This window comes from Amblyomma mixtum, chromosome 6 (genome assembly GCF_055824585.1).
Source record: "Amblyomma mixtum isolate Tamu chromosome 6, ASM5582458v1, whole genome shotgun sequence".
Lineage (NCBI taxonomy): Eukaryota > Metazoa > Arthropoda > Arachnida > Ixodida > Ixodidae > Amblyomma > Amblyomma mixtum.
In genome coordinates this window covers 15747515-15761284 of record NC_143017.1, presented here as the reverse complement: position 1 = coordinate 15761284, position 13770 = coordinate 15747515, and the positions used below count along the sequence as shown (strand labels likewise).

Below are 13770 nucleotides of genomic sequence, written 5' to 3'. Positions count from 1 at the left end.
TCTTTACCACTCCCCCCCCCCCTTATATCGCGAGTGTAGCGTTAAATGATGCGTAGGGTCAGCAGTCGGACTGACACCTTGAGCAGTGGTGGCTTTCGTCATTCTCACGTGCCCTCTTTCCACATCTCTTTTAGGGCTCAATGGGGTCTCCAGGAAAGTCGGGACCACCTGGGCCAATAGTGAGTATTCCCACGAGTGCAACTGTTTTTCGCCTGCTGGTGACAACGATAAAGAAGTCTTTGTTTTTTCTCTGCCGCGATCTCTTCAGCCCTAATTCTTAAAACAAACATGTGTGGTGCGCATTCCGGAAGCAGCTTGGGTCTATGTACAAAGATTCAACTAAAAAACTGCGTTTTCTGCTTGGTATGTGCCTGTAGTGTGCTTGAAATATTGTCACGTAGCGGTGACTGCAGTCCGGAGACAAAACTTTATTTGGGCTGACTGGCGCCCGCAAAGAACTGAATGAGTCGGTGGCGGCGTAGAAACAAACGTGCTGGGCGGTCGTCGAATCCAATGCCTGCCGCTCTCGGCGCTGCTCTATTTAACGCTGATATCGAACTTTCGAGACAAACCGTGCAAAGTTACTAGAACATTCTGGAACAACGTAGAATCGATTCCGCCTGGATGCGATTAAACGGCAAAGCCACGAAAACCGATACGGCGGTACTGCCAGCGACGAAGAATGTGGCTGGCTTCACTGTAATGGAAGCACTGCGGGCGATTGTCTGAAGTCATCCAGGAGTCGCTTTTCCTGGGGCTTGGACTTCGTCCGTAGGCAAGGCGGGGGAGGGCATGGGGCGCTGTTAGGGAATAGCAGGTTCAAGTCGAAGAGGTGGCCTTAGGGTGTTGTGCTGGGGCTGAGGACTGCGTACTGCAGCGGCGTAGGCCAAGGCTGGAGCTTCAGCTGGAGGCGTCGATGACTGGGAGCCAAGCGCATGCTGCACTTCTTCGCGGATGAGTTCCTCAAGGGAAAGTATGCTGGATGTCTGACTCTAGAAGCAACTGAGCTCTTTCTTTCAAGACTATGTTAGCGAATGCCTTCTGAAAGTCTCGCTTGAATGATTCGCGTTTGTCGCCAGAGAAGCTTCGTGGCTTTCGAACCAAATTCTGGCTGGTCATTCCAGCGCGAAGAAAAGATGCCTTACTTTAGTCCGGTAATCCCAGCAGACAGAATTTTGGTTGTGCACTTTTGTGAGGGGTGGAGGTGCACAAATTCCGGTTGTTGAGGGGAATACTGAAGCAGGCTGGTTTCGAAGTCACCTGTCTGCCCTGCGTGGCCTACAGGGTGATGTCACAAGCGTACAGGGCATGCTCCAGGCCGTCAGCACCACACAGCTGGGCCGGCGGGCGAATAATAGCCAGACTGAAGAACAGCGGGGAAAGTACTGCTCCTTGGGGGTTTCCCCGCGTGCCGAGTAGATAAGGGCCATGCTCTCTAGGGTGCGGATGTAGGATTGACGATCGGTTAGAAATTGGCATATGTATCGGAATGTGTTGAGTCGGTCTGGCTTAGGTTAGTGAGTACGATCTCGGGCATTACATTGTCAAATGCCCTTTTAAGATCCAAGGCAAGTACTGGTTTGGTTTGGTTTCTGGAGTTTAACGTCCCAAAGCGACTAAGGCTATGAGAGACGCCGTAGTGGAGGGCTCCGGAAATTTCGACCACCTGGGGTTCTTTAACGTGCACTGACATCGCACAGTACACGGGCCCCTAGAATTTCTCCTCCAAAGAAATTCTAGCCGCCGCGGTCGGGATCGAACCCGCTTCTTTTGGGTCAGCAGCCGAGCACCATAACCGCTTAGCCACCGGGGCGGCTCTCAAGGCGAGTACCACCCGATCATTATGGGGTCATTCGAGGGGTTCAAGAACTTCCCGATTGAGTTGCAGGAGGACGTCCTGTGCGGATCTGTGAGAGCGGAATCCAAACATGGTGCTTGGAAAGACATGTTTGTGTTCAAGATATGCAGATAACCTTTCCTGCACCGTCGTCTCCATTAGTTTGCCCATACAGGAGGTGAGAGAGATGGAGCGGAGGTTATCTGTGTCGATTGATTTGCCTGCTTTAGGAAGATTTCCTTGTTGTTCTGGGACAGCCGCGGCGTCTGAGTGTTCTATTCCAGCGCTGGTGCCGCCACCTCCGCTCAAGTCCCGCCTTGGACTCCCATAGGTTCATGAGATGGGCATCCATTGCGTCTGCAGCAGGGAAGTCCACTGGGAGGGGGCGAGTCATGGCGTGAACGTCCCGCTAGAGTTTATCGGTCCAAGTAGCTCGGTCTGATATGGTGTCTAGAGTACAAGCTGCTTGGGAGGTGCGGAACGAGTCCCACTTTGTGATGGTAGCACCACGAGGGGACAGCGTGTTTGGCCTGCTTGCAGGAGAATCTCGGTAATGTAGTGAATACTGCCCAGATTCTCCTGAGTATTAAACCACGCAGCATGAGGGAGTCGGTGGGTGAAGGTGAGGTCGGGAGTAGTGGCTGCGCAGACGCTGTTCCCAATGCGAGTAGGAGTGGTGGGGTCTGTGAGAAGGAAGAAGCCGGCCTGTTGAGCTACGAGCCATACCCTGAGCCCTTTAGGGGTGTCGGTTCTGTAGCCCCAGGCCATGTGTGGAGTGTGGAAGTACCCTGCAATTAGGAGGGAGCATTTGTGTGCGGCGCGCTTGCCAAGCGTTAACAGTCGGTCGAAGTCGTGCCGCAGGAACTTAGGATTGCTCATTAGTTTAGGATGAAGAGACTGTTATCCCGAGTGGGCTGCGGCACGAGTTCGATGAGGATATGATCTCTTTCGGGGACGTTTAAGGGGTGGGAGTTGGCAGTGAGCGCACGTTGTACAAGGAATGCAACTCGAGGGGGTGTAGGAGAAATGGGGACGATGGGCAGGCAGCTAGTAAAGGTTAGGGGATTGGAGCGCTCTTGCAGCGCGATCACGTCGGGGCTGTCTGCCTGAGCTCGGAACTGGTCAACCAGTCCCCGCCTCGAACCAAAGCCTCGACAGTTTCACTGCCAGATGGTGAGGCTAGTGGGTGACCTCGCCATCAATGAAGGTGGCGCTTGCCGTGCAGGAGTTAGAGACGGTGTGTTGCTGACCCTTCTTTTTAGGCCGCGCGGAAGCACAAGCTGTCGCGTGGCGAGCTTCTCTATCCTTAAATCATTCGTCAGTTTGGCGAGCGAATTCCTCTAGACGGGTAGTGAGTCTGGAGAATTGTGTGGTGAAGGCCTGGATGGCCGTATGCACCTCGGCCTGAATTCTGGCCTCCATGAGTTGTTCGAATTTGGGAGGTAGGACAGGGGTTATCTCGGTCGGGGTCGCTGTTGTCCGGGAGTTGCAGCCCGCTTCTTGGCTGGCGATCCGCGAGTAGGGAGAGGTGGCGATGGAAGAGTTTTCTTTAGAAAAACAGCGCTTACAGACAAAGGACCAGAACGAGAAGGACACACAACAGAGCAGTTGTGTGTCCTTCTCGTTCTGGTCCTTTGTCTGTAAGCGCTGTCTTTCTCAAGATGTACCCCAACCAACTCTTCAGGCAACACACCTTGCTGGAAGAGTGGCTGTAGGAGGGCCGGGGTAGGGTTATGGGCTTGCTGCTGAGCACGCAGCTGAGCCTGCAGGTGGAGGTTGGCCGTTTGGAGAGAGGCGAGCTGCGCGCGGACACGAAACTGCTCTTCATAAAAGGGATTGGCGGAGTTCTGGGAGACTACGCTTGCCCAGCTCACCTGAATGGTGCAGCGGCCGGGTGCTTGGGCAGGTGGTCTCGGGGGGACTGGAGGTGGGAGCGGCTCGAAGGTGACCGGGCCTTGGGGTTGTTAGTGTTAGGCGGCTGTTTCGGTGCGGCAGGCTGCAGTACCCGCAAAGACTCCAGGCCGAGCCGCGGGTTCTGGGGCTTGTGGGTCGTAGAGCGGCTGCGGTTTTCAGGTAGAGCCTTACTGGTGGAAGCCTGGCTGGCGTTTGCCTTAGCGGCTCGCTTGGCATCTGAATACCTCTTTTTTTACAGGGAATAAGGTGCGGAAGTGCGTCTTGCATGTTCTGTCCGCCATCAGGTGTGCTTTGCTGCAGATCTTGCATTGCGGCGCGCTGGAGTGGTCCTCGGGTGGTTCGACTTCGTCGCAGCCTGGGCAGCGGCGTCTGTTGGGAGCCTGGCACACATCCGCGCGGTGGCCGAGAGCGCCGTAGTTAAGGCAGTGCTTGATCTTCTTTTTGAAGAGGCGTTCGACTGCTTGAAAGCCCTCAAATTATCAATGGGCGCAGAACCCGGGCTATCAGGCGTTGGAGTTGCCGGAACCTCGGATCAGGCCACGACATCCGGGTCGTAGCCACGTTGTACATTTTGGGAAGCCATCTTGCTGCAGGTGGGCGACTCACTCACGGCCGGGCGCCGGCATAGGTGGCATAGGCAGCCGCCACGATACGCAAGTGAAGATCGGCCCCGAAATCCTAAACGTAGTCCCTCCTGGGTTTGAGTGGCGTTCACGAAGACAGACGCAGCTGTTTTGAAGGGGTTCCGGTCGGAATTCTGTGCCTCTAGCTAAAATTGGGCGGAGTCGATGCGCTACACGTCCTCTCGCTCCGCCCGCTCCCAGCGCCCCCCGGGCTGCCTATCTAGTGTCCGGAACGCACGCAACGTTACAGACGGCAAGCAGCCTATAGTTGCCCGATACGCCATAGCTTTCGCTCTCTAACCAGGCTCTACAGTAGTTAAACCGCAGCTAATCTTTATTGTTTACTTCATGGAGGATTGTGGTGGATGTGCAGTAGGTATAGGTGTCTTGGGGTATTCTAACAAGACTTTTCTGCACTCGATTTTGCAACGCCTACAGGACTGGTGAGGTTTCCAAACGAGTAAAATGCTTTCTCATAATTAGTGAAGGCAATGCAGGGTGTTTCCCTTGAATTTACATGTTTTTTAAAAATAGGGTTTTTTTAGTAAGAATAGCGCTTCTTTTGGCATATTTAGCAGATAGCTAAGACGTGCTAATTAGCATGCTGGTTAAAGAATTTTAAAACGTTAACACTTTAACTACTACTGCTACGCTTCTTACTTGTCGACAGGCGTGGCCCACCGTAATAAATATTCATATTTGTTTTTAGAATTTCAGAAACGCGGTTACGCTCGGCGCTTTGGCCCAAGAAATTTTGGCTATTTCGATGAGTTAAGTCCACTGGAGAGGTTGCTTTGCCTGAAAGCTCCTCGAAAGCGCATGCATTTTGCCGTGATGTAGCCAAAACTTGTAGGGCCGCACTGCAGAGGCTGACACTGTTTTCGAAATTCCATATACCGATATGAATATTGTCTACCGTAGGCTACACGCGTCTCCATAATCAAGGAGCCTGACAGTAATAATCATTTGTTTATTTTTTACTTATCATATACTGCGGACCAAATATGGTCCAAGCAGGAGTTAGCTATTCAATATTAGTTAATCAGCCTGCTGCCTAGCACATCTTAGCTGTTCTCTGAGGTATTATACTGCTAACAATGCTGTGCTGAAAAAAACGCTCGTCTAGCTCAAAGCCCTATTTTTAAATATTATGGTGAAGCACCCCGTATATAGCAGATAGGCTATATAGCGCTTTGTATGGACCACGGCGAAATGCGCGATTGCGGACAGCAGGGCTAGAGCGCTAGAGGAGGAACATCCCCTTATGCTACTTGCTTTCGATGACTGTAGGCGTCCTTCGTATATACAGGGCCGAGTGGGCGCATAGGACAAGGAACTTTCAGGCCGAAAATTGCCGAATGAAGCTGGCGCAGGACAGGGCTACGAAACAGCAGTGGGCTAGGCCTTTGTACTGATGTAAACGTAGCTAGGCAGTTGTTGATGATGATGATCTTGCCTGCATACTTTTGACTAATGCTGTAAGCTAGAAACGACTGGCGACGGCATGCTAATTATCACAAGCAGTGTTAGCAGTAATCGCAATGCCATCCCCGCAACCGCCGATCCCAGGTAAGCGAAGCGTAGGATAGGAAACTCGAATGCCGGAAAGCTGCTCGCTCACAGCGGGAATAGCCTGATGATCCGCGCGCACCATCCATCCCATGTCGAACCCGTGGTCGAGGGCACACAGAGTCCGGCCTTCCGAGTCGCAGCAAACGGTGCCTTATGACCTGCTGTGGGACATAAGTTATTCTAATATGGCACCAACAAGGCAATGCGCCGTTTGTGCTGTAGCCTTGTGGCCGCTGCCGAGGTTATATGGGAGCGTCAATTTTCTTATCAGCTCCGGGCAAGGAATTTCATAGAACTGCACATTGCGATTAGCATAGACACGTACACTATCCGGGAGATTCCTTTGGCCACCATAGAAACATCAACAAAAGCGCTCTGTGAACGATGCAGAGGCGCACGGACGTCACGACACAAATGCTTTCAAAAGGCGTCAAGTAAAAGACAGGACGTAGAATGTGCCTTGGAATCACTAATGAATGATAGACTTTCGACAAGATGGGATTCACAGGCTTTAAATTGGTTCTTTTTTGGCTTCCGCTTAATATCCGAAGAAGGTCTACGAATAGCATGTTCCGCCTGTTGAGTCTTCGCATCCCAAGCTCGAAGAGCTAAAATCCTAAAACTGAACCTGGAGGCCACTGCAACAGCTGCCACTTTATCACACCCGATATCGTCTTCCACGTGCCCGGCCTGTGTTGTCTCTATGCGGGAAGGAATGCACTTCGTACGAAAGCTGAACAACCGGCTCTTCGCCGACCGCCCGAGGAGGCGGTCTTCATCGCTGGAATGAAACTGGACAACGTCGGAGCGTAACAATAACCGTGCTTCAGGTTCAAGGCGACAAAGCTCTGGGCAGCAGTCTCCCAAGAATAGCCAATGTTAGCAGCAGTGTAATGGCTGGATGCAGTCGGCTGCGTGGATCGTGAGTGCTGACGTTTGTGTCCTAAAAAGGTTTCGATGTAAGAAATATGCCTGAGAAGGTTATGTGAAATTGAACTCTGGAGCTCAGCCCGTTCTTAATTTCTTCGTCTCTTCCTCCTTTGCTCTTTCTCTTTCCGTAACGTGGAGCAGCAGACTATAGACGCGTTACTCTGATCGACACTTTTAATCCCAACATCAATAATGCTTCACTTTATTCGGCATGCAGTGAAGAATGACTACAATGTATATTCCACAGTAGCCAAAACGCGGTTGTTCACTACCACTTTCTCGCAGTAACATCCCCTTGGAAAGAGTTATGCGCTTTCTGCAATTCGGCATTGCAGTTTGTACACAAAAGCAGTGCTCTTAGTAGAGCTTCGACTAGTTAAATACGGAAGGAAAAGTGGAAGCGCTACGCGCATTGTGGGAAAGGGACCGTCAGGGCAGAAGGTGGTTTGTACACGAGGTAGCTTTGAGGCCAGCTTCCTAATATTCTCGTCGCGCAGATTGCCTCCAAGAGGGGGCGTGAAGAAAACCAAAGCAAACCAGCAAGAAAACCAATCTCAAAGCCATATTCTTCTCAGAGAATGTTCCATCTTGCAGGCCTTGAGTTTGGATCTCGAGGGCGGCGGACCCTTCGGAGTTCCACAGGGTGGCTTCAACAATTTACGGTTACGTGCGCATGTGATTCTGGCGCAGTAGATGTGGAATATTGACCACTAAGCGTCACCCACCAAAACGACGTATTTTTACTGTAAAAATTACCGGGATTTTCAATATTACTTGCTGTCGGGCTAGTTAGTTCATCATAAAATTTTTGAATGGCGCAAAGGAACAAACACAGGAAGACAAGGGCAAGTCGGCGCTCTTTCTGCTTCCGTGTCATCCTGTGTCTGTTCCCTTACGCCATTCAAAAATTTATCTTTTCAATATCTTTTTCTTCCTTGCATCAGTCGTTTACCGAAGAGTTTACCCATGCCAACATATCGGCGCAGGTTCCACTATACATGTGCAGAATCGGCGGTCCTGCACAGCTGACCGCGACGTAATTCGGTCCATCACCATCATCGCTCGCATTTCTCCGCGCTTCTTTCGCCTTCTCTTACGTAGTGGCGCAGCTGGTAGCAACGATGCTCCTTACATAGTCTCAGTGATGAAAAGGCGTTATTGCGGGACGATTAGTTTAGTGCTAGGGCTTGCGAAGCGCCGCACATAGATGGAGATGTGGATGGGGACAGTACTTGCTTATTCATGTGAGTTTTTTGTGCTGGCATGGGTGGTGCTTCCGAAATTATTGACGTGTTCGTCCTGCTTGCAGTGGTAATCAGACGATTGAATTTGCTAACGAACCTAATGGCGCGTTTCACCTTTAGGGGCTGGAATTGAATAAAAATGAAGATATAAACATACATGTATCCTTCTCTTCTTTGGCTCTGGCAACTACCAATAAAAGATCCTGCCCTGGACCATATGGCATAAGCTACACTACCCTCTCTCACCTGACAACTAGCGCCAAGGTTCAACTCCTCGCAGTTTATAACACCTCCTGGGAGTTCGGCCGCCTTGAAAGGTGTTGGAAGCGTGCGCGTGTCATACCCATCCTCAAGCCTGGAAAACCATCGACTGACTTAAACGCCTATCGTCCTATAGCCCTTCTAAGTTGCGTCGGGAAGTTGATGGAGAAAATGGTTCACTCCCGTTTAACCTGGGACCTGACGTACAGGGGAATTTATCCTCCGACCATGTCTGGTTTTCGAAAAGGACGCAGCAGCATTGACAATGTTATTGCCCTTGCCAATTGTGTCAAACGCAGCAAAGCAGTGCGGGCTATGACCATTGCAGTGTTTCTTGACGTGAAGGGAGCATTTGACAACGTCACACATGAGGCAATCCACTCAGCTTTACAATCAATTGGCATTACCGGACGAATGTATAACTGGCTGCGTGACTATCTTCATGAGAGATCGATTTTTATGTCAACATGTGAAGGTGACACAGCTCCGCATCAAATATCTCGCAGAGTACCTCAGGGGGGTATACTAAGTCCCACCCTTTTCAATCTCTCACTTGTTGGCTTGGAAAAATGCTTGCCACCGACAGTTGAAACCTCCCTTTATGCAGATGACATCTGTATATGGTGTTCCGGACGCAATAGGCGCATTGTGCATGCCCGTCTACAGAGGGCAATAGGCTCCATTGAATCATTCTTAAGCAAGCGCGGTCTCGCCATCTCGTCCGATAAAAGCTCAGCAATTGCATTTTCAAGGCGTGATCTTTCGCGCTACGGGCTGAAAGTTGCTGGTACTCCAATACCGTACGTCACAACCCATACATTTCTGGGGGTAACGTTTGACAGGTCACTGTCATGGTCCCCACATGTGCAACAGATGAAAGTCAAGCTCTGCTCTTACGCCTCTATTTTTCGTATGCTCTCCACCAGCAGAACAGGCTGTTCTACACCATCATTACTTCGACTGTATGGAGCCCTCTGTGAAGGCCTTCTGCGCTACAGTCTCCCAGCTCTGGAGGGTATTTCGCAAACTAATATTAAAATTCTTGAAGCCATGCAAGCTAAAACCTTGCGAATCTGGCTCGGCCTTCCAAAAAACACCTCCATAATGGGTACTCCAGCTGAGAGCAGACGTCTATCGGCATCAGTGCTTTTAACCCAGGAGGTCCTTCGTGCCCAGGTGCGGTTTGTGGCTCGTGTACCAAACCACCCACTCGCTGAGTACTGCATGGAGGAAATTTCTAACATTCTCCCATCACAGTACCAGCGTCCTGTCACAACCTCCACCGCACCTTGGAGGTATGCAGCATGGCAAATTAAGATCACAATCCCTGGCATTAAAAGAAAAACAAACACCCCCAATCCTGCACTTAAATACTTTGCGCTTGAGCACATTCATAGTTGCTACAGTGCGTACCGTCACATCTACACTGATGGCTCTGTCACGTCCTTGTCATCTGCGATTGGCGTCTGGATTCCGTCAACATGCACCACAATTTCAGCGATACTCAGTCACCGCACCTCGACTACTGCTACCGAGCTGGCTGCTCTGCGTGTTGCATTTACTTACATCCTACAACAACCGCCAACAGCGTGGGTTGTCTTCAGTGACTCTCGCGCTGCACTACAGGCGATAAATTCACCAGGAAGCCTTCAAGAGCAGATCGTCGTTTACTTGAATAGGTTACACACCGAGGCCTGTGAGTTACGTCATCGTGTTGTGCTTCAGTGGTTACCCGCTGACTGTGGCCTCGCAGGCAATGATCGTGCTGACGGCGCAGAAAGATCGGCGCATGGCGACACCTCCTTGGTTCTACCGATACCGTTTTCTCGCAGTGATGGCGCGAGACTTCTCGCTACTAAAGCCTGGCAGACGCAACGCTCTTTGTGGTGTGATCCGCGGCGTCAATACAGACCCCTCTTTCGCATTGACCCCGTTTGTGAATGCCGCATGCCTCGGAATTTAAATAGACGTGACTGTAATTGCCTGCACCGAATTCGTCTGGACGTTGCCTTTTCTAAATTCTATCTTCATAAAATTGGTGTATCAAGTAGCCTTCTGTGCCCGACATGTGGTGTGCGTGAAGATATTGAACACTTGATTTGCCACTGCCAAATCTTTAATACTCCTCGCAAGGCACTGTTAGGTGCTTTAGGACTTCGTCAGGACGACCCCGTGTACCTGGAGCATGTCCTTGGACCCTGGACTGGTGCAACTTCGGCTGAGCGAGGGACAAAAGCTTTCTTAGTTTTTCTAAGGGACACGGGTTTAGTGGACATACTTTGATAGTCATCTAAGGGACACGGTTTTAGTGGACATACTTTGATAATCATTGTGTGTGTGAGAGTGCGTGAGTGCTGAGCATGTTTGATGTCACTTTTTTTTTCACCCTCTTTTTTCATCCTCACCTGGAGTAGCATGCCAGGCCTATAACCAGGCAGACCTCTCCATTATCCATTAAAGTCTCTTTCCTTCCTTCCTTCCCTTCTTAAAACATCGCGTACATTCGAACCATAGGGCCACATACCGCTATATCAAAACTTTCTGGACGGTTTCAATTCTCTTTCCTTCTGCGCCTATACCGTCCAGTTCTGTGTCGTCCGTGTCTTTTTTGCGGTGTTTTCGAAAAACTGTTATCAACTAGCCGAAACCAAGCTACTGCTTCCTTATTCAACACACTTGTGGAATGGCCTCCGGGACTACGATGTCGTAGCACAGAATTTTAAATTACTTGCACGTTTATTGGAAATATATTGCATGCAAGCTCAAAACTGAGATAGTTGTGCCTTTTGTTTTTCTGGTTTTCAATTTTTTGGTGCAGTGTTGGCATTGCCTGACGTTGCTTATCTTGCAGTTCTTGTCATTAATCAACATTAACGTTCCATAAGTCAGGACTGGAGTATTCTTAAATAAAGAAATACATGAGGTCTCGGGGAGTTAGAGTGCTGGTAGCTCATCACAGACGCAAACCTTCGCAGGGACCGGCCGGACCACGCGGGGAGCGCGGCCGAGACGGACCCCCGGGCCCACCGGTAAGTGCGTGAAGCCAGATGATGGAATTTGTACGGTGGCTTCCGCCTCTTTTTCTTTCCCTCTGCACACACGCACACACCAGCACTCCTGTCCAGTAGCGCGGAGCATGGCGTCCGATTGCAGCATTTTTATCTGCACTTCACATTCTTAGCTTTTTCCTGAATGAAGTCAGTTGTCTCATAGAGCATCAGTAGACACATGTGGCAATCCAACTTAATGCCACCTGTAATTGCGCCTGAAAATTGCACCCGTACTGAAAATGTGGGCATAGAGGGAGTGGTTGGGAGCCATGCGCATTGTCTTCCGATTGCAGCTTAGATTAAAGCACGCCAGGTTTATCAGTTGTCATTAGAATATCAGACCCGCTTTGCAATTCTGGCCCCTGTTGGCTGAAACCACACTGTTTCAGCCACTGAGGGCGGCGCTGGCATTGGAGATATGACCCGTTCTCTATAAAATGACAAATAGGAAAGAAGATTATCATCTACTCGTTTCAATAATGTGCAGTTATTAACTCTGAATCATTTTTGAGCACGTCGATAAGAAACCTTGAGTTTATTAGGTTTCCTCTCACCTACTGCTGCAAAATTTAACCGAATTGGAAACCTGATCGAAATCAAAAGCACCGCGTTGGAGTAACCCTTCTTTACCTGTCACGTACCGCAAATATGTTAAACAAGTGCAAAGATCACACTACCTCGTCCAATGTTTACTTGTGAAGACATTCTTTTTCTCAGGCAGCAACTACACGCAGAATGTTTCTCAGGCAGAATGTTGACTGATAGTCAACATTCTCGTGAATTAGGAAATAAGTTTCTTGCTTCTGGGTTCCATAACATCAATACGGCGCCAACTCTTGTAACGTGGACGAGTCAGACACTTCCCGATCTTTTATATATATATAAATAAATATATATATATTTTTATATATATTGCTGTTCTTACCTACATATATTGTGCCATCTCTCTCGATCCAGACATTCTGACGAAGGCCGTTCCACGGTCGAAACGTCAATAAATTGTTTCAAGCGTTTCAAACGTTGGTCTACGTTCTTACTACTACATACCGTGGCAAGATTTTCCCTTGCTGCATATATATATATATATATAGACCAAACGTAGACCAACGTTTGAAACGCTTGAAACAATTTATTGACGTTTCGACCGTGGAACGGCCTTCGTCAGAATGTCTGGATCGAGAGAGATGGCACAATATATGTAGGTAAGAACAACGCACAGGATAACAGAGCCAAAAAATTCGATAAAAAAAGCATCAGGCGCATAAATGAATCACAGTGTCAATCACAAGACGGTAAATGAACCACAATACACAACAGTTACTTTGCTAAATTTAGTCTATCTGCTGTGTTAGCTACATATAATAAACATGTCAATAAACATGAGAAGTGACCGTCTTGAACAGCGAGAAGGAAGAAGTTACACATGATCAATGAAACACATGGAGGCAATGAACAGCATAATCAGTATAAAGAATATCTATTGCTAAATCTAGAAAAGAAACTGATGACGAACCAGAATACACTGACCTAAAAGCGAAATATTTGGGCATTAAGAGGGTATGGAACTCAGTTTTCCTGTGCTTTCATTTAAACCGGAAGACACTGTATTGAACTTATAGATAAGGTAAGACTCCCTAATTTCCCGGTCATGATTACTTTTAAAGCCTGATTCCAGAATGGTAGCAGAAATCTGATCAAATGAGTGGCCGGTGAGTTGGATATGCGTTGATAGCGGTAAGTTCGGTAGGGCTTGAACGTAGGCTTTGTGGTTGTTGAAGCGTAATCTAAACGGGGTTTCAGTCTGACCTATATATTGTAAATTACATACGGTACACTGCAGCAGGTAGATGACATTTGCAGTATCGCAGTTGAAATGACCGCGAATGCTTAAACGAAAGAGTGAACCGGTGCTATTGACGCTACAAGATGTGGTCATGTGCAGACATACTTTACAGCGACTCTTGTTACTTGGATGGCAGCCTACGGGTTCGGGGGAATTGGTCTTTGACGATGTTTGAACAGTCGGAGCAACAGAAAAGTGATTGTCTCAGCCGTGGATCTGAGACATGCCTGGCACCACGCAGACGTACAGATTGTAAGCTACGTCACTCACACCAACTTGCTATGCTTGCTTAACAAAGTCCTGTATGAAAAAAAAAACTTGGCAGTGGCTTATCTCGGCTATGCCAGCATATACGTAGCGAAAGCAGGCATGCGATACAGCTGGCGAAGCGAGCGGAGGCGAGCGCAACTACGAGGCAAGTGGTGTGACGTAATACCAAACGGCGGCGGTGGCTCCGCGGTGAGGCGCGCGGTGTGACATCATGCCAGATGGTGCG

General features: G+C 49.3%; 2 protein-coding genes across 2 annotated transcripts in view; both read left to right on the top strand.

Annotated features, from left to right (window-relative positions):
* Positions 1-13770, top strand: part of LOC149338280 (uncharacterized) — a 273452-nt gene that overhangs the window by 99966 nt on the left and 159716 nt on the right. Inside the window, exons 14-15 of the mRNA XM_089550727.1 lie at positions 135-179; positions 11357-11410. Coding sequence (XP_089406853.1) covers positions 135-179; positions 11357-11410 — 99 coding nt within the window. The remainder of the gene's footprint in view (positions 1-134; positions 180-11356; positions 11411-13770) is intronic.
* Positions 5916-11255, top strand: LOC149338283 (uncharacterized). Its single transcript, XM_089549986.1, has 3 exons — positions 5916-5943; positions 8989-10077; positions 11233-11255. The coding sequence occupies exons 1-3, from the start codon at positions 5916-5918 to the stop codon at positions 11253-11255; spliced, it is 1140 nt and encodes a 379-aa protein (XP_089406112.1).